Source organism: Megascapheus bottae, chromosome 14 (genome assembly GCF_031878675.1).
Source record: "Megascapheus bottae isolate mThoBot1 chromosome 14, mThoBot2.hap1, whole genome shotgun sequence".
Taxonomy (NCBI): Eukaryota; Metazoa; Chordata; class Mammalia; order Rodentia; family Geomyidae; genus Megascapheus; species Megascapheus bottae.
In genome coordinates, this window is record NC_143522.1 from 4,728,667 (window position 1) to 4,753,787 (window position 25,121).

At 42.5% G+C, this 25,121-nt stretch overlaps 1 protein-coding gene across 2 annotated transcripts in view; it reads left to right on the top strand.

The window, feature by feature from the left end:
• Syne2 (spectrin repeat containing nuclear envelope protein 2) overlaps nt 1-25,121 on the top strand; it is a 276,157-nt gene that overhangs the window by 190,905 nt on the left and 60,131 nt on the right. For both annotated transcript variants that reach the window (XM_090344255.1, XM_090344252.1), the window contains 16 exons: nt 132-273; nt 1,512-1,643; nt 2,456-2,608; nt 2,727-2,936; nt 4,567-4,668; nt 5,941-6,060; nt 6,194-6,394; nt 7,093-7,266; nt 9,272-9,403; nt 10,100-10,296; nt 12,053-12,185; nt 13,607-13,789; nt 14,214-14,357; nt 16,953-17,129; nt 19,254-19,409; nt 23,678-23,830. In XM_090344255.1, coding sequence (XP_090200381.1) covers nt 132-273; nt 1,512-1,643; nt 2,456-2,608; nt 2,727-2,936; nt 4,567-4,668; nt 5,941-6,060; nt 6,194-6,394; nt 7,093-7,266; nt 9,272-9,403; nt 10,100-10,296; nt 12,053-12,185; nt 13,607-13,789; nt 14,214-14,357; nt 16,953-17,129; nt 19,254-19,409; nt 23,678-23,830 — 2,509 coding nt within the window. The remainder of the gene's footprint in view (nt 1-131; nt 274-1,511; nt 1,644-2,455; nt 2,609-2,726; nt 2,937-4,566; nt 4,669-5,940; nt 6,061-6,193; nt 6,395-7,092; nt 7,267-9,271; nt 9,404-10,099; nt 10,297-12,052; nt 12,186-13,606; nt 13,790-14,213; nt 14,358-16,952; nt 17,130-19,253; nt 19,410-23,677; nt 23,831-25,121) is intronic.

A 25,121-nucleotide genomic window follows, 5' to 3' on the forward strand; every position in this document is an offset into this window, starting at 1 on the left:
TGTGGTTAAAAGAATTAATGTTTCTTTAAAAGCCATTCCTCAGGCAGTATCTAAGTGGAAGACAGAGTTTTATTTTTGTTGTTATTATTTAGTGTTGATTCTTCCTTTTACCCTTTTTTCTTCCTCAAAAGCCACAAGGTTTCTAACCCTGGAGATGAAACTGCAGACTCAATCTCAGCACCCGAGGACCAGAGTGGGGATAAATGGCAATATCTTCATCATGAACTGTCCTCAAACATGAAACTACCTCTGCCTCAGCTTGTGGAGCCGCAGGTCAGTCTACCTCTGCATGGAGCCAGAAGCCTGATTGTCCTTGGAACCCAGCAAACATCTACTCACTAGGCTTCTGTGTTCTGTGTTAAATAGCTGTTCACTTGCAGGAAGCAGGGGAAGCTAGCCAGGTACCCATAGCCTGTAATCCTAGCTACTCAGGAGGCTGAGAGCTGAGGGTCAAGATGTGAAGCCAGCCAGAGCAGAAAAAGTCCATAAGACTCTTATGCCCAATTAACCATCAAAAAATTGGAGGTGGAAATTAGTGCTGGCGGCTCAACATCTGTAATCCTAGCTACTCAAGAGGCTGAAATCTGCAGGTTGTAGTTTTAAGCCAGCACAAACAAAGTCTGTGAGGCTTTTATCTCCAAATAACCACACAAAGCCAGAAGTAGAGCTGTGGCTCAAGTGGTAGACCACCAACCTTCAGCAACAGCACCCGGGCCCTGAAACCAAGCTCCAGTGACAGCATAAAACAAAACAAAGCAAGCAGTTGTGTATCGTTTATTCATGGAACGATTCCTTAGAGTCTGCCTGTGCAGGCCCGGTGTCTAGGAGCCCTGTCAGGCAATATGCCTTCCAGTGCACAGTTGCACAGCTCTGTTGCCTTTCTCTCTGGACAGGGAGCCCATAAGCAGAATACCACGGTTGCTCATAGCACCCTGCCTTCTTCATACAACCATGCATGCAACCTTCTTGGGCAAAGGGCATCAATAATACCTCAGTGGTTTCATTTTACATCTCCTTTCCTGCCAAGAAATTTGACCAAAGTTGAATCAACCTCATTGGTTGGCTTTTAGTCTTGGTTTCTCCTGGTTAATATGCAATATAAAACACATATATAGTCTCCTTCAAAATGTCTAATACCATTTTTCTCCCAAGTAGAGCCATCTACTATCTGTCCCTAGTTTTGTGTGTACACTTCGTTTTATTTATGTAATGATGTAAGTGTGTATGTGTGTGTGTGTGTGTTTGTGCCAGTCCTGGAGCTTGAATTCAGGGCCTGAGTTCTGCCTGTGAGCTTTGTTTTCCCTCTCAAGGCTATCACTCTTACCACTTAAGTTACAGCTCTGTGACTTTTGTTTGTTTTGTTCTGGGGGGGTCTTGTTTGTTTCTTTGTACGGTTAGACTGTAAGTGCAGTACACCAAAGAAGTACCTCAGAAAACTGCATGCTGTGACATTTTTATGCCTCACACTAATGAGGTTGTGGGGTTTTGTTTTGTTTTGTTTGTCCAAACAGGTGTCCACCCCTATGAGTATTTTACCCAGTGTGAGTGTGTATAACTTTAGATACCCAACAACCGATGAGCTGAAATCCTACACTACCCAGCTTGAAGACTTACGCCAAGAAGCAAGCAGTCTGCAGACCCTGGTATGCACTGTGCATGATGTATTTTCTCTCTGGCAGTAGTCTTAAAAACAAGGGGCTAGCCCAAGATGAATAGGGAGTTTGTGTCAAAAGAAAACAAAAAATGAAGAACAGGAAGCTGGAAGAAGAGGGACAGGGTGATTTATTGTCTTTTACCAATGGTTTATGTTTTCCTTCCATTCAGTTATCAAGTAACTACCTTCCACTGAGTTTCAGAAACTTGTTTTTCTCAAAGATAGAGATCTAAATTATAGAAAATAGCACTGTGGCTCAAAGTGGTAGAATACTAGTTTTGAGTAAAAAGTTTAGGTATAGAACCTAGGCCCTGAGTTCAAGCCCCACGACCAAAAAAAAATCTTTATTTGTGACCTGTTTCAGAGAAGAAATATATTTGTTCACCAATCAGTAGAAGCACTAATTACTATATTTTCTGGGGCTCATGGGTTTGAGAAAACTTATGGTGAAAAAGCATAACGTAAGCTGGGCACTGGTGGTGCATGCCTGGCTACTCAGCCTAAGATTTAAGGATGATGGTTCAAACCAACTTGTACAAAAAAAAGAAAAATCTATGAGTCTCTTATCACCAATGAATCAGGAAAAAAAACGGACTGAAGTTGTGTCTGAAGTGGTAGAGAGCTATCTTTGAGCACAAAAGCTCAGGAACAGTGCCCAGGACCTGAGTTCAAACCCCAGAACCAGCAAAAAACAAATACATAAACTAAAAATAAATGCATAAGAAATAGCATAAATTATAATTCAGGAAAATATAAGTGTGGGAAGGGACAGAATCCAAATGATTTTTTTTCTTGATTTAGGAAAATGTGTCAGAAGACACATATATCAATTTGGATAAAAAGTTATTCGAACTCTTCCTGGCCCTCCGTCGGTGCCTGGGCAGCGTGGAGGAGCTGCTTCTGACACCTGGGCTCTTTCGGGAGGATGCTTCTGGCCAACAGGTGCACTGTGAGGTAGGGCGCATCTAGCAGCTCCACCGGTCGGCTTCCAGCAGTGTGGCTGGTTGGGCCATTGCTGAAGTCTCTGGAAACAAGGGCTCAGATCCTGTCTTCATTGCTCTCGGCTTTGCAGGCGCTGGCTCTGGAGCTGAAGAAACTTTGTTTAGCTCTGGGAGACAAGAAAGATGATCTTTTGAAAGCGATGGCGTGGCCTGGCCAGAACCTCAAGTTGCTCTCTGACTGTTTCGACAACCTCCACACCTTCCTGGAGCACACCCAGGCCATGGCAGCCTCTCGGAGCAAGGCTCTGAAAGCTGGCCTGGACTACACCCGCAGCTATCAGGTGAGGTTCCGAGCAGCAGGCTGCGGCACAGCGCCATCATTTGCTTCCTTCCCTTCATTCCTCACCCTGCAGGGCTTCATGCATGGGAGTTGCCAAGGGCAACAGTGAGACCCCCTCGTACTCCCAGAGATCATTTGAAAGTGGTCTTTGGTATGACTTTTAAAGCATGACTTAACATACTCTTTTTTCTTTTCTTTTCTTTCTTTTTTTTTTTTCTGGGTCATGGGGCTTGAACTTGGCTTGGGCGCTGTCCCTGAGCTCTTCATCTCAAGGCTACCACCCTACCCTTGAGCCAAGCCCCACTTCCAGTTTTCTAGAGGTTAATTGGAGATAAGAGTCTTGGGGTCCTTTTGTGCCTGGGCTGGCTTTGAACCTTGATCCTCAGATCTCAGAGCCTCCTGAGTAGCTAGGATTACAGGCGTGAGCCACCATGCCTGGCTTCTTTTCCTCTCCTCTTCTCATGCTAACATTTATCCATGCATGTAGTGATTATCATACTGGAAATTGCTAGGCAAGAGAGCTGTTTACCCTTTAAGGAAAGAAATGAGAATCCAGTATTTGTGCAGGATTACTTGGCAGGTGTCTCAGTGCATTGAAGAGGGAAAGTCTTGAAGGAGAAAGACTTGTTGGGAAATCATTTAAATTGCCTAATGAAGGAAGAATAAGACACAATACCATTTATGAGTTTGACCCATAAAAAAAATTTAAGCTAGAGGTCAGACACCAGTGGCTCATGACTAACTTTACTCAGGAGGTTAAGATCTGAGGATTGCAATTGGAAGCCAGGGCAGGCAGGAAAGTCCATGAAACTCTTCACTTCAATTAACCACCAAAATAAAAGCCAAAAATGGAGCTGTGGATCAAGCGGGAGAGTGCCAGCCTTGAGTAGAAAACTCAGGAACAGGCTCCAGGCCCAGAGTTCAAATCCCAGACCGATACCAAAAAAAAAACTTAAGTTGGAATCTAGTCAATCTTATGAGAGAAGAAGGATGTGATAGTACCTTGAAGATGTCATCATTTCTTCACAGGCGCACGATCCAAGAAACAAATTGGGATCCAAATAATGACACAGGGCCTCATTTGGATCTCAATAAAAACAAATCAGAAAAACAATAAATATATAGGCAACTGCAGAGATATGAATCCTCTCAGAAGGTTAATCACACTAAGGATTGTTAATTTGGGCAGGAGAGGATTATAATGTTCTTAAAAGGCAGAAGAATCTCTTTTACTGAAATGCTGATATTTAATTCCGATAATCTGAGGGGAGGAAAGTGCCAATCAAGAGAGCCAGCGGAGGGTGTAGAAGGAGGTCAGCTATGTGTCAGTTATTAATGAGGCCAAATGATTCCTCTTTATTTCTATGTTTGAGATTTTTTCCCAGTATCAAGACATAGACATACAAACCCTTAGCTTAATTTTAATTATGTTCTAAAATCTATGTGCCAGTGATTGCATATAGAGATTCCCTTCTTGAATACTTGTTTGTTAAACATGTCATTTGAAATATGATATAAAAATCAGTGTTAATAAAATCTTTCAAAAATCAACTGTTTAAAAGTAATGGGGAAAAATCTAATGAAAATCTAAATGAGATCTCTCAGCATCCTGCATTTCTCTTTTTATACAGAATGAAATAAAACGCTTGTATGATCAACTTGTTAAGAATAAGATGGCTTTACAACAGTCTTTGAATGAAATGAGTGGCCAGAGCATTGATGAACAGCTCCAGGTAATCGATGCAAATCATTCAAATTCACCTAACCTTAGGGCAGTGTGTTGTCTCAGCTGTGCTTGGGGAGGCAAGGCTAATGAGTCAAAAAAATGAAAACAATTGAGACTGACTTTAAAATAATCTATGGACTAATATTTTCTGAAGCAGAGAGACCATTCTCACCTGTCAACCTGGCAAAATATTAAGTGCATTCAGCATTGGTAAGGCATTGGAACATGGGCATTGGTTTTCTCTGAGCACAAATTAGATTAGGGTCAAAGGTTCTATTGTCTTCATGTCAGAATCTTCTGCATTAAAATACTCTTCCTTTCGGTGACAGTTGGATTTCATCTCCTGAGCAGACATTAACTGAGATCACACTATCTTCAGTCATTGTTCTTGGGGCTGTCTATTCACTCTGCCTAAGAATGCAAGTACATTAAGAGAAATATGCTACAAACATTTGGAGAAGCACAGCAACCCTGTAAATAATCCAGATAGTCACTAAACACTGTGTGTTCTTATAGAAGGGGACATCCTTACAATGGTCTCTTAGAAGTAACTAGAAGCCAGGCACTAGTGGCTCTTGCCTGTAATTCTACTACTCATGTGGCTGAGGTCTGAGGATGACAGTTCAAAGACAGCTCAGGCAGCAGTCCTTGCAACTTTTATCTCTAATTAGCCACCATAAAAGCTGGGAATGGAGCTGTGGCTCAAAGTGGTAGAGTGTCAATCTTGAGCAAAAAAGCAAAGGGATAGCCTTACTAGCCGAGGCCTTGAGTCAGTCAAGCCTCATGATTAGCATGTGTTCCACCCCCCGCTCTCCACACACATACAGCCACTAGATATGTATCTACTGATTTGAAGAGTTGGAGGGGTGCTAACTTCAGAAAGAGCTGAAAGTTGAGCTTTCAAATACCTCAGCAAATTGAGGAGTTTTGTTTTTTTCTTAATTTTTAAATTTGTTTGCAGTTACAGGCCTTGAACTTAGGACCTGGGCCTGTCCCTAAGCTTTTTGTTTTGTTTTGTTTCCCCCCCTCCTTAATTCCCTTCTGTACTGTCCTTGGGCTTTCTCAAGGCTAATGCTCTACCACTTGAGCCATAGCCCCACTTCCAGCTTTTTCTATGTATGTGGTACTAAGGAATCGCACCTTGGTCTTCGTGCCTGCTGAGCAAGGACTCTTAACACCTAGGCTAAACTCCCGGTCCCCTGCCTAATTCTTGTTAAACAAATCTCTGTGCTTTTCCAGCTTGTTAAAGGGATTTCTTTCCCACCTGTCTCTCATTTAGAAAGCAGATATGTATACATTGGAGCTGCAGAACTCGGAGAGCCAAGTGGCCAAGCTGAGGAAGGAAGGGGAGAGGCTTCACCTCCCACTCGCTTTACTCCAGGACGTGTACAAATTAGAGGTATACTGTGCCATCCGTTCCCCCAGCAGAGGGCATTTGGTCTTCTACCAAGAAATTTGACATCTGTTCTTCCATTAGTTGAATTGCCTGTTTGAATGAAAATGCTTACACATGCTTCTCCTTTCCACCTCAGGATGTATTGGACAGTATGTGGAGAAGCCTGAGAGCCAGGTACTCAGAACTCAATAGCCCATTCATCACTGAGAACCAGCAAGAGGCCTTGTTGCAAGGCATGATGGAACTAATAAACATTGGGAAAGAAAAGATTGCCCGTGGCTACTTACCACAAGCCAAAAGTAAAGATGCTTTACAGGCTCAAATAAAAAATCACAAGGTAAGATTCACAAATCAGATAATTTCTTTTTGGGGGGGGGGGATTGTGTTTTATTTATTATTTATTTATCATTTATTTTTTGCTGGTCCTGGAGCTTGAACTCAGAGCCTGGGCACTTGCTCAGCGACTAGCAAGCACTTCACCATTTGAGCCACACCTCCACTTCTGAATTTTCCTGGCAGTTTATTGAAGACAAAGAGTCTCATATGCAACTTTTCTACTTGGGTTGACTTCAGACTATTGTTAGAAATAGCTCAGGATTAGGATAGCTCAGGGTGTGGTGGTGTCCTGGAGAAATAAAAACACCAACTCAAAAGGAATTTGGCAAGGCAAAATTTACTTCTGCTAAAAGGTGGTGTGCTATCAGCCCTGGTCTTAGCGTGCAGGAAGCCTTGAGATCAAATCACTTGGTTTTAGCCAGGTGCTGGTGGCTCATGCCTGTAATCCTATCTACTCAGAAAGGCTGAGATCTGAGAATCAACAGCCAGGGCCCAATAGTCTAGTGACTCTTATCCAATTAGAGAAAAAGCCAGAAGTGAGGCTGTAGCTCCAGTGGTAGAGCAAAAGCACCCAGAGAAAGTGCCTTACTAAAAACAACTCCTCTCCCCACTCCCCAATCACAAATCAGTTGGTTTTTATAATGCTCACAACTTTCAAAAGAAATAATACATATTAAAAACCTTTTTTCCACATTGTAGGAGTTTTTCCAGAAGCTTGTTGCGAACATGTTGTTGATCCAAACATACTCCACCAGAATGTTTCCTTCGTCGTTACAAAAGAGGGAGACCTTCGGGGCAGCACAGGTCGAGGAAGTGAAGACCCTGGAAGCGGAGGCTCACCAGTGTGGCGCGAAGCTGCAGAGTCTGTTACAGGTACATGGGCCTTGTGCTTTAGCGTGAAGGAAATTCCAGATCCTCACCCAGCCAGCAAGCCGAAGTAAGATGGGGACTAGACAGCATGGCCTGTGGAACCTAGGCCTAGGCCTGCTGGGTTGCTGTTGTCCAGTGAAAGCAGAGTGGGGAGCATTTGTGCTTGAGTCTGGGATGGTATGACATTGCTCTGGCCTTGTACCCTTATTATGTAGGAAAGCTCAGGGTTCAGTGTGTGTTAGACCAGGAATGAGATGACTTCATTTAGAAACTGAACTCTTTCAAGACTTCAGGCATTCATGATGACAATCTTGTCTCAGTTCGAAGCTGATTGATTGATTGATTGATTGATTGATTGATGCTGGTCCTGGGGCTTGAACTCAGGTCTTGGTGCTGTCCCTGAACTTTTTTGCTCAAGACTAGTACTCTACCACTTGAGTCCAGCTTTTTGGTGGTTAATTGGAAGTATGAATCTCATGAACTTTTCTGCCTGGGCTGGCTTTGAACCACAATCCTCAGATCTTAGTCTCCAAGGTAGTTAGAATTCCAAGCATGAGTCACGAGCGCTCAGTTAAAGCAAATTTTTTTTTTTTTTTTTTTTTTGCCAGTCGTGGGCTTGAGCTCAGGGCTTGAGCACTGTCCTTGGACTTTCTCAAGGCTAGAGCTCTACCACTTGAGCCTCAGCATCACTTCCGGCTTTTTTCTATGTATGTGGTACCGAGGAATTGAACCCTGGTCTTCATGCATGCTAGACAAGCACTTTAACCACTAGGCCAAACTCCTGGCCGCTCAAAGCAAATTTTAAAAGCATGCATTATACTCCTTTTCAGTTTGAAGGTCTTGCCTCTCACTTATTACACCTTCCACAGCCAATGTTAGCAGATAAATGGCAGTTTTTTTCAAAAAAAAAGGGGGGGGAGCAAATAACTTGCTAACGCAATATTACTTTGTTAACAATGTTTATTTTTTAGTTACTGTATCAATTAATATTAAAATAACACATAGTTGTAAATTAGTGCGATCTGATGACAGTCATTAATCTGGGCCAGGCACTAGTGGCTTGTGCCTGTAATCCTAGCTACTCAGAAAGCTGAGATCTGAGGACTGTGATTCAAAAAGATTGTGCTCAGGAAAGTTTGTGATACTCTTATCTACAATTAACCACCAGAAAACCAAAAGTGGCACTGTGGCGCAAAGTAGTAGCCTTAAGGAAAAAAGCTCAGGGACAGTGCCTAGGCCCTGAATTCAAGCCCCACAACTGACAAAAGAAAAAGATTTCATGGACCGAGTAAGTACCCTGTATAGACAGGAGAATTCATGAGGTTATTACGTTTCTAATGGATCCTCTTTAAGGCCAAGCGTGGTGGCTCGTACCTATAGTTGCAGCTACAGATCATAGTTTGATGTCATCCTGGCCAGAAAAGTCTGACTCATATATATTTAAATATATTTTTAATCTTATAACAGTATAAAAAGGCCCATAAGTATTGTATTTCTGTGTTTGTCTCCAAAAAGAGTTATGAGACTCTTACCTCAGTTAACCAGCAAAAAAACAGAAGTGGAGGTGGGGAGTGTGGCGGGGGGGGGGGGGGGTAATGGGTACCAAGACATGTGAAAGGGTATCAGTGTATGTGACTTAATGCACCTTCTATCTGGCAAATATCATGTAACCCTTTTACTAATTACAATAAAAAAAAATAACAACAACAACAAAAAACAGAAGTGGAGGTATGTATGTCTCAAGTGAGAAAAAGATAAGGGACAGTGGCCAGGCTCTGAGTTCAAGCCCCAGTACTGCCCACTCCCCTAAATGGTATACATGCCAACTAGACTTTTTTTAAAAATAAAAACAAGAATCTTTGTAGAATGGTATACATTCCTCAGTTCCTTCTGGAATCTGTGCTTTCCTTTTGTATGATCTTGGCATTCCTTTCTGTCTTTCTGGTAAATGGTCATTTGACAATGTAGAAACCTAGAGCCCTCTGATGTAATATTGTTGATTCTCCAGAAATGGGAAGACTTTGATGAAAAGTATGCTGCTCTTGAGAGGGACCTGGAAATTCTTCTGGCCACGTTGCCCTCTGTGAGTTTGGTGGAAGAGACAGAGGAGAGACTAGTGGAAAGGATTTCATTTTACCAGGTACTTGCTTGCTCATTTAAATTCTCAGCAGTGTGATTCATACACTCATGGGCTGTGTTTTCAGGCAGAATAATCTAGGAGGAAATGAAATATTGTTCACCACCCAAGTCAGCTTAGACGCATTGAGGGACTGCACATTCAGCCAAAAGCAGTTCTGCATAGACATGTATCTGGCCTAGGGTTGGAAGACCTGACTACTTCATTAACTTTCTGTGAACTTCCTGCCTCTTAAGCTATGGTTTCTTTCTCTTATTATAGAGTACAGACCATCAGTCTTGTTACTGTCTCTGGAGATGGGTGTCATTTCTCACTTCAATGAAATTGAAGGGGAAAAGTTGGTAAACTATGGGCCTCAACATATATAATATATATTTACCTTTATTACACAATTTAGTCCTAATTGGATAGAGTAGGAGTCAAATAAAAGCTGTTAACCAGCAGTTTAAAAAAAAAAAAAAAGACTTGAAGCCAGGCTGTAATGCCAGCACCAGAGAGGCTAAGGCAGAGGATTGTGGATTCAAGGTTGTATTGGATTATGTTGCCATTGAATCACATCTGTCCAGCAGGAATGCAAGCTTAAGTGTTGGGAAGGTGTCTGTCTCTTCAGTAGCCTATCATGTGGATTTTTAAAAGAAGTATTTGTGAACAGGTAGATAGATTTAAATTTTAAAGAAATTCATCCTGTGCTTTTCTTAGCAAATAAAGAGAAACATTGATGGAAAGCATGCCCGGCTTTCCCAAACCCTGAATGAAGGTAAACAGCTGGTGGCATCCGTGCACTGCCCGGAGCTGGAAACCCACATTGGGAAATTGGAAGAGCAGTGGTTGTCGCTGAATAAGAAAATTGAGCATGAACTCCACAGGCTGCAGACACTCCTCAAACATCTATGCAGGTATGCGTTCTGAGTAGTGGGGTAGCTTCAAGTTTTACTGTTGATAAGCCACAGAAGGATTCTGTCACTGACTGGATCTTTTATGTAGTCTCAGATGGGACTGTGTTCTATGACAGTCAGAAGCATCTACATCTAATCTGGCCTGAGGGGACTCTGGTACTGGCTACTGAAACTGGTTGGCTAGGGAGCATGGACACATTTCTATGAGTATTAAGAATTGTGTCTTAATTATTTATTGCCGGTCCTGGGGCTTGAACTCTGGGCCTGGGCCCTGGCTCTGATCTTCATTTGCTCAAGGCTAGCGCTCTACCACTTGACCCACAGCACCACTCCCAGCTTTTTCTGCATAGTTTATGGGAAAGAAGAGTCTCACAGGGGCTGAGAGCATAGCTTTATGATAGTGGTTACCTACCATACACAAAGCTCTGAGTAGCCAGGATTATAGGTGTGAGCCACCAGTACCTGATTCCTAATTTTATTTTACTTTTTTTGTGCCAATAGTGGAGCTTGAACTCTGGTACTGGGTGTTGTTCCTTAGCTTTTCACTCAAGGGTAGTCCTCTTCCACTTAAGCCACAGCTCCACTTTTTTTTTTTTTTGCTATTTAATTGCAGATAAGTGTCTCCATGGCTTTAATGCCCAACTTGCTTCAAACTGTGGTCCTCAGATCTTAACCTCCTAAGTAGTAGGACTATAGGCGTGATCCACTGGCACTCAACCTGCCTTTTTATTTTTGATTACTCATAGTGAGGAATCTTGGGGCATGGTGTAATACAGGTGAAAAGCATTATCAAGATGATGAATTTCTGAACAGAAGCTAGAGAGGATGTGGCCAGGAGGATCACTACTACACTGTTGGTGGGAGTACAAACTCATTCAACCACTATGGAAAGCAGTATGGCAGTGCCTCAAAAGACTAAATAAACATAGAGCTCCCCAATGACCCAGTAATTCCACTACTTGGCATTTACCCAATTGTCCAGAAACAAGGACATACTAAATCCACTGGCACAGCAATGTTCATTGCAGCACTATTTACCATAGCAAAGATATGGAACCAACCCAGATGCCCCTCAGTTGATGAGTGGATCCACAAGATGTGGTATTTATACACAATGGAATTCTATGCTGCTGTCAGAAAGAACAACATCACCCCATTTGTTAGGAAATGGAAAGACTTAGAAAAAATCATATTAAGTGAAGTAAGCTAGACTCAAAGGAACATAGGCTCAATGGTTTCCCTCATTTGTCATAATCAGTAGAAACCTTGGGCTCTCCTAGCAGAGATTTTCAATAGAACAAACCTAGATACATAAGGCCATATAGTATATGACACTAAATGAAAGGACCTCTAGGATATAGAAACAAAAGCCATATAATGAGTGACTGTTGTCCTTAATGTACTGTTATTTCTCAACTTTTTTGCTGTCCTTTGGTTATCTCATAGTTACAATATTTCACCTTGTTATCTGATATATTTCATATATGCTTAATTGGTTATTTGAAATTGGATAGGGAAGGGAGGAAACCAAGACGAGCGGTGGGGGGGGGAGAAGGAAATAGGGACCATGACATGAGAAAGGGTATCAATGTTTGTAAAATTATGCATCTTCTATCTGGTGAGTATAATGTAACCCTTCTATTAATTACAAAAAAAAATATATGGAAAAAAAAGATGATGAGTTTCTGAAGCAAGAGCTACAATATCAGCAGAGTGCACAACTCATTTCTTTCCCTCCCACGTTTGCTCCTGTCAGTTACAACAGAGATTCGGATGAATTCATCAAGTGGTTGGAATCTTCTCAGCAGACTTTGAATTACTGGAAAGAGCAGTCCCTCAATGCGTCTCAGGACCTGGATACAATCAGGAGCAACATAAACAAATTTTTTGTAAGTTGACAGAGAATACCCCTGGATAATTATTAGTCAGAAATAAATATCAAGAGAAAAGTAGCAAGGGTGCTGTCATCAAATAATGTGTAGAGCAAAGACTTATGATGAAGAAATCAAATTTATTGAATATTATTAGTGAAAGTTGAATTAACATGTATGAACAAAAGCCAGTAAAAATATATTTTTTCATAGAAAAGTATTATTTTTGTAATATAAAATGAACTTAGAATTTGTGAGTAAGTTCAGTGTTTGAGTGCTTTCCTAGGATATGCATGAGAACCTTGGGTTTTTATCCCTGAAATACACATTTATGAAATCTTTTTGGTCTTTTTCCATAGCTATTTTGTTTCCTATTTTTTTCATAGCTTATACCTATGGCTACTTCCTTTGATCTAGAAATGTGAGATTTTTAAATATACTTGAAACTTGCACAATAGAAAACATTTTATATGTTAAACATTTTTATAAGAATAGATATTGATCTTTAGAAACAAAAACAAATTGCTAGGCAGTGGTGGCTCACACTTGTAATCTTAGTTACTCCGGAGATTGAGAGCTGAGAATCATGGATCAAGACCATCCTGGGCAGGCAAGTCCATGAGTCTTTACCTCCAATTAACCACCTGAAAATCAGACGTGACTATGGCTCAATATGGTAGAGTACTAGACTTGAGAGAAAAAGCTCAGAGACAGTACCCATGCCCTGAGTTCAAGCCCCATAACCAACAAAATAATAAGATAAAATAGAAATGAGTCTTGGGCCGGGAGTTTGGCCTAGTGGTAGAGTGCTTGCCTAGCATGCACAAAGACCCGGGTTCAATTCCTCGGTACCCACATACATAGCAAAAAGCCAGAAGTGGTGCTGAGGCTCAAGTGGTAGAGTGCTAGCCTTGAGAAAGTCCAAGGACAGTGCTCAGGTCCTGAGCCCAAGCCCAGGACTGGCAAAAATAAAAAAATAAATAAAATAAAATGAAAGAGTCAGAGATACCAGAATAGGTTAAAAAGCCATTGATAGAGTGGTAGTAGTACAGATTTATTCATAATATAAAATAATACATATAGTATTTTGAAAGCACTTAAGTATTTTAGATTAAAAATGACTGATAAGACTTGAATAAATTATTATAGGATTAAAGTACAATACCCTTAAAAATTAGTTATAATTGTGTTAGATTTCATAGTTTCTTGTAAAAATTGACATTGGAATGTCTTGTGTGTTTTTAAAAGATGAAATCCACTTGTTAGCAGGCTTTTTGTATTCCAGTATCTATTTGGTACCTGGAAGAGTCCTAACACTTAGGCAAAATGTGTATATCTGTACCTGTATTCAGACATTTGCTGTATTTAGTTGTGCATGCTAATTGTTCTGACTGTACTTAAATCGGACAAGCTTCTGATCTTGAAAACCTTTTCTTTAGGAATTTTCCAAGGAAGTGGATGAGAAGTCCTCGCTCAAGTCTGCCGTGCTGAGTACTGGGAACCAACTGCTCCACCTGAAAGCCGCAGACACGGCCACCCTGCGGGCTTCGTTAGCACAGTTTGAACAGAAGTGGACAATGCTGATAACTCAGCTTCCAGACGTTCAAGAAAAACTTCACCAGGTGAGCACTGAAAGACTCAGCATGTAAATTAGCACTCCTTTATTAGCACATGACTCTGCTAACATCTTTTTTTCTGACTCAGTAATTTTCATTAACATTGCCTCGTTTTCTCTGGCACCACTGAATATAAATCTTAATTACAGGACTCTCCTCCAATGAGATCTTTCTTAAGAAAGACATCAAGCTTAATTGCTTTATTTCTCAGAGTATCTGCCACTATGCTACTTGTGTGAAGGGTTGATTTTTGTTTTAAACCATGGTAGGGGGAGTTTTATATATTCTACTCTTGAACACTGCATTGGTTTTTGTGGGTAACCTGCATAATTATGTAGAAAGACCTTCTATCAAACCAGATACCTTTAGTGATGCCCTGTTTCATCTTGTTAACTGCGGTAATTAAATGGAAATCGTTTTGTCTTTGCAGCTTCAGATGGAGAAATTGTCGTCCCGGGAAGCAATCACAGAAATGAAGAGCTGGATGAATAGCGTGGAAGGTGAAATCACAGGGGTGGCACCCAGGCCGTCCCCGAGCTCTGCAGCGGTGAAAGCCTTCCTGCGGAAGCTCAAGGTGAGGATCTGAAAGGAGCCCAGGTCTTTTCACACATCACTGGGAAGGGAAAAATTGAACCATCAGATATAGAGACATAATTTACTTCGTTTATAATTTTTTTTGCCAGTCCTAGGCTTGAGCTCAGGGCCTGAGCACTGTCCTCAGACTTTTCTCAAGGCTAGAGCTCTACCACTTGAGCCACAGCACTACTTCCAGCTCTTTTTTTTCTATGTATGTGAATACCAAGGAATTGAACCCGGGTCTTTGTGCACGCTAGGCAAGCACTCTACCACTAGGCCAAACTTCCGGCTCCTGTTTATAATTTTTTAAATTATCTTTAAGTAGTTTTGCCGAAGAGTTTCAGTTTACCAGGTCAGCTTATGAGTGCATTGCGTCTTGATCATCGACACCTCTTTCATCATTCTCCCCGACTCTCCCAACCCCATCTGTCCTCTCAAGTTACCTGGTTCCTTTTTCACAAGTGTACATCAACTATTATGACTGTAGCCAGCCACCTGCCATTCCTCTCCATTCATATTCCACCTCCCCTTGACCTCTTCCCTCTCCTGACACCCAGAACTCGCCTTAGCTTGGTCATTTTGTTAAACTGTCAATAGTAATTTGAAGGAGTTAGACCACTGTGGCCCTCCCCTCAGTGTACTATTCTTTAGTCAATTTGTGTGTGTATGCCTATAAACTTGAACATATTTTTCATAAATGTTTACAATTTAGATCTAACATCCATAGATGAGGGAAATGTACATTCTCAGAGAGATACATTCTTTGTCTCTCTGAGCCTGACTTAGTCATTTGACCAAATTTTTTCCAGGATTTTCTGTGGCCTTGTAAATAACATAAAATTATTCTTCTTGCTGGATGAATAAAATTCCATTGTGTGATATATATGTACATACATATGTATATCAGTGATATATATATATGTATTTATATATGATACCACATTTCTTGATCCATTTGTCCATTGTAGGGTAGCTGTGCTGTTTCCATAACTTGCCGACTGTCAACAGTGCAGCAGTGAACATGGGCGTGCAAGTTTCTTTACTGCATCCTGGGTGGATGCCCAAGTGTGGATCATAGGGGAGTTCTATGTTTAGTTTTTTGAGGAATCGCCAAACCACCTACCATAGAGATTTTGCATTTGTGTACATTCCCGCAGCAATCTAATGAGATTTCCCCCAGACATGTAATTTAAGAAAAGCAAATTTGGGGAATAAGATCTAGAGCAGTAAGCATATGTACATGATTTGATTCTTTGAGGCGCTCCCATCAGCACATGCTTTCTCCACATAACCTCCCGGTCTCATTTTACCAATCCTGACTGTTGAAACTGATGATTTCTATCTCTCCCCTGCCTCATCCCTCCTCTCCTCCTCATGCTTTCATGGGTGCTATACCTTTGCCTGGGTCAGCCTGCCCACTTTGGCAGTAGATGTCCTCTGAGTGGTCTTTGAGAGTCAGTCGATTCAATCAGTATCGGGCACTGACCTGTCCCTCCGGCTTCCAGATTAGCAGACTTCCTGAGGAGAGGCCTCCATGGTGCTACTTCTAGTTCTTGTTTCACCATGTCATCTTTTGTTTTCAAGCTCACCATGACTCACCTCTCAGAAACACACACCTAGCCCAAGAGCTAGCCTTCGGGAGGTATTATGAACATCCTTTGAGTAAAAGAACAAGGAAAGAAAAGTTGGTGGCCTTTTCCCTGGTATTTCATATCAAGTAGATTTAATTGAACATGAAACAAAGCAGAGACATAAAAGTTGTGTGGGGGGCAGGGTACTGGTCACTAGGAATGCAGAAGGAAAAGGAGCCAGGTTATTGCTTTCAGAGGGCCTGCGGGTTTTGGAGGTGGAACAGGAATGGCTTCATCATCAAGGATAATATTAACAGCAGATTTTGCTGTTATCTGCTGTCACATCCTAACTTAAGTACATGGTATAATAATCAAAAGTCTACATAGGCTCCAGTTTACCTAGCACATAGCACATGGTCCCCGCTTCTTGATTCCCCAGTCTGCATAGGGAATGCTAGAACTTTCTGGATAAAACTCAGTAGCTACCAAACTTGACAGACATATGGCTGGTGCAGGGTAGTTTTAGGATTGCTATAGCACTTAGAGCCATCCAAACTACCCCTGAGGCCTAGACTGTTCCCCCAAGGAGCAGAGAAGCTGCCTGAATTGGCAGAGTTCTTTAAAGGCATCTGGGGTTTTCTGGGGGAACTTCATTTCTGTCTCCTTGAGATCCCAGCGTGGTCCAGAAACCTAGAGTTCCCAATTGGCTCTCACAGGAACCCTTCATCAGACAGGGGCCTTGGTCATTTGTTCTAGTGATGATAGCTGTACCCTTGAACTCCCCAGTCTGTTTGAAAACAGTGTGTCCTCCATTCCAGGAAGGTACAATTCCCAAAAATCTCTACTCCCAGCACCCACCTGACGGGGCAGGGACAGAATGGAAAGGTACTGCTCACAGTGATGGCTTGATTCCTCCAGGGGGCTTGGCGCCCCCTAGAGGCCAGCCCGGGAGAGCTCCATTTCATCTGACAGGCGTCTGTTCCGACTTGCGGTGTTAAATCGTGCTTGTTTGTGTGTTCCAGGAATTTAGGATGGAGATGGACTACAAACAGTGGATAGTCGACTTCGTTAACCAGTCATTACTTCAACTGAGCACCTGTGATGTGGAAAGCAAACGCTATGAGAGGACAGAGTTTGCAGAGCACCTGGGGGAGATGAACCGCCAGTGGCAACAAGTCCATGGAACCCTAAATAGAAAGGTGTGCTTAGAGGTCACGGTCAGATGCGCGATTTGGTCCTGTAAGATGTCACTCCCCAGATAATTTAAAACATCATTCAGAGAATTGATCTACAATTAAGATTTACCATTCTTCATAGTTGTTGCACATGTAAAAGACATGAAAATAATTTTTATATCTTTTCTTTGGGAAATTCAACTATGCAAGTGAAAAGGAGAACTTTTAACTTTTTAAAGAAAGGGGTCATGCTCAGCAGGTACAGTCTGTAGTCCACATCTGTAATCCCAGTATTTGGGAGGCAGAAATGAGGGAGATCATGGTTTGAAGTCAATTCAGGAATTCCCCCCCCCCCTAAAAAAAACAAGCAAGACACTCATCTGAACAGATGAGTTATAAAGTTATCAGTAGATAACCCTATAAAACTGTCACCTCAGTAATTATATATTCAAAATATCACATGAACCCCATCATACAAAACTGATGTTCTTTATGCAAGCCATGGGGAAGTTTTAAAGAACCATAAAAGTCTCATCTCTTCATCCAGAAGCCAGGTCTCATGAACTTATTTTTTTTCTTGCCAGTCCTGGGGTGTAAGCTCATGGCCTGAGCACTGTCCTTGGGCTTCCTCAAGACTGGACCTCCATCACTTGAGTCATAGCACCACTTCTGGCTTTTTCTTTGTATGTGGTACTGATTGAACCCAGGTCTTTGTGCATGCTAGGCAAGCACTCTACCACTAGGCCAAACTCCTAGCCCCTCGTGTACTTACGTAAAGATAGTCCTTCAAAGCAGAAAAAGTATACACAGTGTTCAGCACTATTTGTACTAGCAAAACTGGAGAATACCTTAATCTCCACCTTTAAAGAATAAAATTAATCAAATGATACACTATGTCCATGTGAAAAAATACTGGAGAGCCTTTTAAAACAATTACCAACATATTTTATATCACATTAATTCTTATTGCAATACCAAACTTCATGTATGGTGATTACTACCTAATAAACATCGTGAGTTTTAGAATAAAGAAATTGCCAGGCACCTGTATTCTAGCTACTTAGGAGGCTGAGATCTAGATGGCAGTTCAAAGCCTGCCTGAGCAGAAAAGGCCCGTTGACTATTATCTCGAATTAACCACTCAAAAAATACAAGTGGTGTTGAGGCTCAAAGTGGTAGAACATTAGCCTTGACTGCAAAGAGGCTCAGGGACAGCACCCAGGTCCTAAGTTCAAGCCCCACAACTGACAAAAAAATAGTCACAGAATTGAAAACTGATTATTTTATTAAACCAATGAATTTGTAGTTGGCATTGATATAAGTTTGTAAGCAGCTCTAATTGAAGTGTTTGGGGTGGGGGAAGGGAATTAAGGTGGAGGGAAATGGAGAAAATGAGGGAGGGGATAACATTGTGCAACAAGAAATGTACTCATTACTTACATAAATGTAACCCCTCTGTACATCACCTTTACAATAAAACAAAATAAACACATAAAATTTTTTTAAAAAGTGTTTGGGGAAAGGAAATTTCCTTAAGCTATTTCTATATTAATAAAGGATACACTGAAAAAATATTGAATGTCAACAGCATGGCTTTATTTTGTTTAATTAGTACAAAACCCCAAACAGCCAGCTGTCTCAGTAGATTTGTTTTCGTTTGAAATGTTACACTTTTTTTTTAAAAGGAGAATTTAAATCCAATGTCCTGGTGTCTGAATCTTTCATTCAAAATTACTAGCATAGCTAAGTATGTGAAGAACTAGGAATTTGAAAAGGAAAAAAATTACCTTTTCTCTTCCAAAGGGTCCAGTTATTATGGTAATGAAACAATATTGTGCCATTTACATTTTTAAGTATAGGGGGTTTTGTTTTTGTGCCCATATGGGGCTTGAACTCAGCGCCTTGCATTCTCACTTAGCTTCTTCACTCAAAGCTGGCGTTCTGCCACTTGATCCATAGCTTTTTCTGAGTAATTGGAGAGTAGAGCCTCAGGTTTTTCAGTCCAGACTGACTTTGAATCAAGATCCTCAAATCTCAACCTCCTAAGCAGGTCGGATTACAGATGTGAGACATTAGCACTGGGCTTTAATCGAAGGTCTTTGAAAATGAAAAAAAAAATCTTTTCATGATTTTTTTCATCGTTTCTAGATACAACATTTAGAACAACTTTTGGAAAGTATCACTGAGAATGAAAACAAAATACAGATTTTGAACAACTGGTTTGAGGCACAAGAAGAGAAGCTGAAGACTTTGCAAAAACCTGAAAGTGTGGTCTCCATCGAGAAGCTGCTCCTGGACTGTCAGGTGAGAGCCAGCAGTATCCTGCCCAGCGCACGGGCGTGGCTGGGCTGCAGACTTTTGCCCTTGAGGGAGGCTGCAGAGTGATTTCTGGAGACTCCACATCAGCTGCTGCTGTAGTCACAGCCACATGTTGCTTAGCAACAAGAATGCGTGCGTGTGTGCGTGCGTTCGTGCGTGCGTGCGTGCGTGCGTGCGTGCCTGCCTGCCTGCCTGCCTGCCTGCCTGCCTGCCTGCCTGCCTGCCTGCCTGCGTGCCTGTGTGCCTGCGTGCGTGTGTGTACATGTGGGCTGGTCCTCAGGCCCTGGGCACTGTCCCTTTACTCTTCTGCTCAAAGCTAGCACTCTACCACCTGAGCCACAGCTCCACTCCCAGCTTTTTGCTGATTAATTGGAGATGAGAGTCTCAATACTTTTTTTTTTTTTTTGCCCAAGCTGGCTTCAGGCCTTAACTCTGACATCAGCCTTCTGAGTAGCTTGGATCACAGGCATGAGCTGCCAGTGCCTGACCAAGGAAGATTTTTGTCTCGTATATAATGTACTTTGTACCAAACAGTGCTTACTCAAACCTAGCTGAAATGTATAGACCCACCATTCTGTATATGGTACTCAACTATTCATACCTGCTCATCTCCATTAGATAATTATCATGGGTTTTACAGAATTTCAAGCTATAATGCTTTTCACCATAATCAGAAAAGGGTTTTTTTGTTTTGTTTTGTCAGAATAATGTATAGAGGGGTTATAATTACATTCATCAGGTAGTAGGTGCATTACTTCTCACACATTGATACCCCTTCTCATGTTTTTGTCCCCATGTCCCCATATGTTCAAGGAAGATTTTAATTTGTAGGGCTGTCCATTTTTGTCATTTTTATTAGATTGTCTGGTTTGGGCAGAACAACTCCAATTTTCCATTCTTCTTAGAATTTCATTGTGTACTTAGTCAGAGGAAGATCATTTTCCTCTCCTATTGTGTCTTGTGTTTCCAAAGGACCATTTGTCCCTTGGAGCTAGCATCTGAGTCACCAATGCGTGTGAAGGTGTTGTCCTCTGGCCGTGGCACATCGTCCTTGAAGTACCGGCTCCCTGGTGTGACCGAGCCTCTTTATCCCGGCCCTCGTATTCCTTCTAGCCAGCCCTAGCAGCGCCCACACCTTCTGCTCCAATGGCCTACAAGCATCACATTCATCAGTGTCAGAGCTGGGAAATGGGGCCAGGCCACAGGACCATGCTGGACATACCGTGTGAGCAGCAGCCCCGTCCTGGGAGGTCGCTCTGTCCCCCGCTCTCAGATTCAATGACCTTCCTCCATAAAGAACGTGGGTTCCCTGACCCAAGGCAGGAGCCCAGAGTCGCTGCCTCTACCCCAGCACTCGCTTTGTCTTCCCTCCTGCTGTTTCCTCGGTGTGCACAGACCCGTCCTACCTGCAGCCTCCTCCGTGCCTCCTTCTAGTCTTTGTCCATGGTCACATTGACTTGAGGAGGGGAAATCCTTCACCGGCTCTCTATTAGATGGAGGTTCTAGTGTTTGGGGGGTGTTTGTCATTTGGCTACAGTTTGTAAGTCCTTGGAGTCTATGAGGGGAGGGGCACATCCATCCCGAGGGGAGAATGGAGGGCAGGGCATTTATTGAATGTTGTCTTCCTGAGGCTATGACACTGGCCTTATAAAGACTGTGCAGTTTGTAGATGAAGAAAGTGAGTCATAATAAACTGAGTCGTGACTGAGTCCATTGGGGGGACACAGGACTAGAGTGGCCCCAGCCATCTCCTGAGTCAGAGCCTTCTCTGCTGCAGCCGCCTCCCCCAGATCACTCTCCCACACCCAGTGCTGTGAGTCTCCAGCAAAGGTCCAGAAGCTAGGCTGCTGCTCAGAAATGTCCCAGCAAGCAGCAGGGCCTCCCCCCCTCCCCCCGACACTGAGAAGTTTTAAAATGTGATGCTGCGCCCTCGCTCACCTGCCTTCACCTGCACAGACTTGCAGCTGTCTAACCTAAGCAAGTCATAGATCAGTGTTTGTCTTTTGCTTTGCTTTGTTCCGTTTCGATAGCACCACCCACTGATATAGGGTAGGTTTAACTCTTGGTTTGTTTTGTTTTGTTCCTTTTGGCTGGTCATGGGGCTTAAAGTGGGCACCTGGACTCTGTCCCTGGACTCTTTTGCTCAAGGCTAGCACTCTGTCACTTGGACCCATAGTATCACTTCTGATTTTCTGGTTATTATTTGGAGATAAGACTCTCACCGACTCTCCAGGCTGGGCTGGCTTTGAACCCCAAACTTCAGATCTCAGCTTCCTGAGTAGCTAGAATTATAGGTATGAGCCACCAGTGCCCAGTTAAGTTTAATTCTTATGTCCACAGCCTCATCACTCACCTGAAATTAAACAGATAGAGCTGGAGGTATGACTCTGTGATACAGTGCTTGCCTAGTATGTGCAAGGTCTGGGTTCTAGTCCCAGCACAACACCCGCCCCCAACAACAACAAAAGACAGTATTTGATTACACGTAGGAACATTCCTTAGCTCCTAAGCTTAACCCAGGCCCTTTGGTGCCAGCAGTCTGTGAGAAAGGCTCACTTACCGTGAGCCTTGCTCTTCTGTGAGTTCTGTGGCCCTCATTCTGCAAGCAGAACCTCACGGGGACTTCCACTGGACACCCAGCTGCCCATGATGAAGCGGTAGACTGTGTGCAGCTCCCACATCCTGTTCAAGAGAGAATGGGATTGTGGCTCCATTGGTCACTGAGCCCAACCCACCTTCTTGAGTCTATATGATTTTACCAGTGAGAACTCATTCCTCAAATTCATTGTTATTTCCTAAGCTTTTAATTTTACCAACACAAAACCATTCCAAGCATTCACCGTGTCTTCCTCAGCATAATGACTCAGGTTGACTAAGATGGGGAACACGGAAGCCCTGTGGTAGCCTCCTGGAATATGCTCTTCCTCAGATGCACACTGGCCACTTCAGAGTGTAGTTGTGCCTACCGGCACCAAGAGGTAATTTAACCTGTAAGTATAATTTGCAGTTCTGCCTGGCCAGCATCATTGCCTGTCGGTCCCCACTTGAAAACTACATTGAACTAGCAGCAGGTCTGGGGTCTCTGTGCCTTTCCTGTGCTGCTGACTGCAGCATTCTGGGTAGCCCCACCCTCTCCCAGCACCATCTACACACAAGTTTTCTTCCATCTTGGTCAGAACTCTGGCAAAGAACCCTAACTTACATTCTTTCTATGAGCCAATACTTTCCATTCACTTATTTTCCCCTATTTTATTTTGTTTGATCTTACTTTCTTAGATGCATCTTTGTAAAAGGCTGTATCATGACAGAGATGGACGTAAATTAACAAAATAGTCTTCTTTAATGCAGCTGGTGTCAGAGGAAGGCTGTCTGGACCCCTCTGGCTACTTGTCCATTCTGTGGCTCTGTAAAGGTTTGTTAAGAAGATGCTTAGGAGTCCCACGAGGGCATCTATTAACAGACCTAAAAGATGCTTTCCTGCTAGTGTAATTTTAGCATTTTAATTACTCAGTGATTATAGGAAATAAAATGATAAATGAACATTTTAATGATCTTTCACAAGAAACTTGCCAGAATGCCATCTTTTTCTGGCAAACTTCAGGATTGACATATTCTGAAGGATTTCCAAAAGTTTTAGAGAAGTGAGAGGAAACCAAGCTTGGCCGGTTATAATTATCAGAGAAGGCTATTATGTTGTTGGCTGAAAAAGTGAGGCTTGAGATGAGATTATTCATCCCTTATGTATAATGCCTCTGTATACAAGCTTACAGCTAACAGAAGTGCATTCATGATCATTTCAAAGAAATTTAGATTGCATATGTGTAGGCAGTCATGTAATACTACTTATATAGTCCAGCAACACTCTGCGTGCGCGCGCGTGCACGCGTGTGTGTGTGTGTGTGTGTGTGTGTGTGTGTGCACATGTGCATATACTGCTCCTAGGGCTTAAACTCGGGACCTGGTCACTATCCCTGAGCTATTTTTCCTCAAGGCTAGCACTATAACACTTAAGCCACATCTCCACTTTCAGCTTTTTGGTGGTTCATTAGAGATAAGAGTCTCATAGATTTTCATGCCTGTGCTGGTTTCAAACCTGGATCCTCATCAAGAAACCAGGATTATAGGCATGTGCCACTGGCTCCCGGCTTCCAGAAACATTTTTTACTCACAAAGAGGAAATTCCTGTCTCCTATATCTCATTGATGGCTTTGTGATATTGTGCACTGAAACCCTTGTTCCTCTTACCCTTCCAGGATATAGAAAATCAACTTGCAGTGAAGTCCAAAGCCTTGGATGAGTTGAGACAAAGCCACTTGGCTCTGGGGAGTGAGGACATGCCACTGTTAGAAGATATCGCATCTAGCATTGATGCGCTGTTTCATAAGAAGAGCTGTGTGTGCAATCAGGTACACGTATGCACTATGTCAGAAAGTACAGAAAAACAGTGCTGGGGAGGAGGGAAGTAGCCTTAGTATACTACAATTATTATTATACTACCATCTCCTCTTACATGCTGCATCATTCCAGACAAAGCCCTGGCTCCCAACAACTCCCACAGGAGGAAATCCATTTAGCTCTCTTTGTTTTGTCTAGGGGACTCAGGCAGACAGAAACGTTTCCATCTCCCCAAAGCCAGCAGTGGAACAACTAGCATTGTTTCCAGGCCAGATATACAGAGCAGCCTGGACAGGAAGCTCAGATTCCCCACAAATATGGGGTAAGGGTGCCAGAAAACAGGGTCAGCTAAAGAACTAGGATGGGAAGAAACAGCACAGAGGTGTTGTGGAGGGCGAGCCTATGGACACTGTGTCCAGGTGGGGACTGCCATGAGAGCATGGCAGCCTGACCCACAGCCGCGGGAGGAAACCCCAAATACTTATGCATTGTAGTAGACCCACATTTGTTCCAGAGTCCTTATTGGAAGTTATTTTTCCGCTCCTCAAACCTGCCTTCAATTTTGTGTGCTAACTGGAAGTTGGAAACGAGCTATAGGAATGAAATTTACAAGCAACCTTCAGCTTCCTTCCTTCCCCAGCCAGGGGAAGGAAAATAAGCATATGCTCCTTCAGTAATTTGTTACTATCAGAAGGATAAACAAGAAAGTCAGTGCATTTTACCCACAAGCATCTCATAGGCAGTGAAGGAATGCGCATGAGCAAATCATTGCAATGCAGTCACAATATAATTTTTTAAATATAGAGGAGAGAAATGAGGTGATACATATTTAAAAAAATGAAGATAGCTGGGCAGCAGTGGTTGATGCCTATAAACCTAACTATTCAGGAAGCTGAGATCAAGTATGTTTTGAAGCCAATCCAGGCAGAAAAGTTCATGAGACTCTTCCATTAGCTACTCCAAAAAAAAAAAAAAAAAAAAACCAGAAAGTGGAACTATAGCTCAAGTGGTAGAGTAATAGCCTTGAGTGAAAAAGCCCTGAGACAACACCAGGCCCTGAGTTCAAGCCCCAGGACCATCCCCCACACAAAACATGCAGACAAGTTGGGCATGTTTATAATGCGACATTCAGGGGGCTGAAGCAGGTGGACTGTGAGTGGACTATGTAGTGAAACCTTATTTCATTAAAACCAAAATAGATTTTGCTACAAATGACCAGAAAGCACAAAGATGTTCAGTGTTACTAACCATCAAGGCAATGAAAATCAAACCACAGTACAGCACCAGTTTATATCTTCCCAC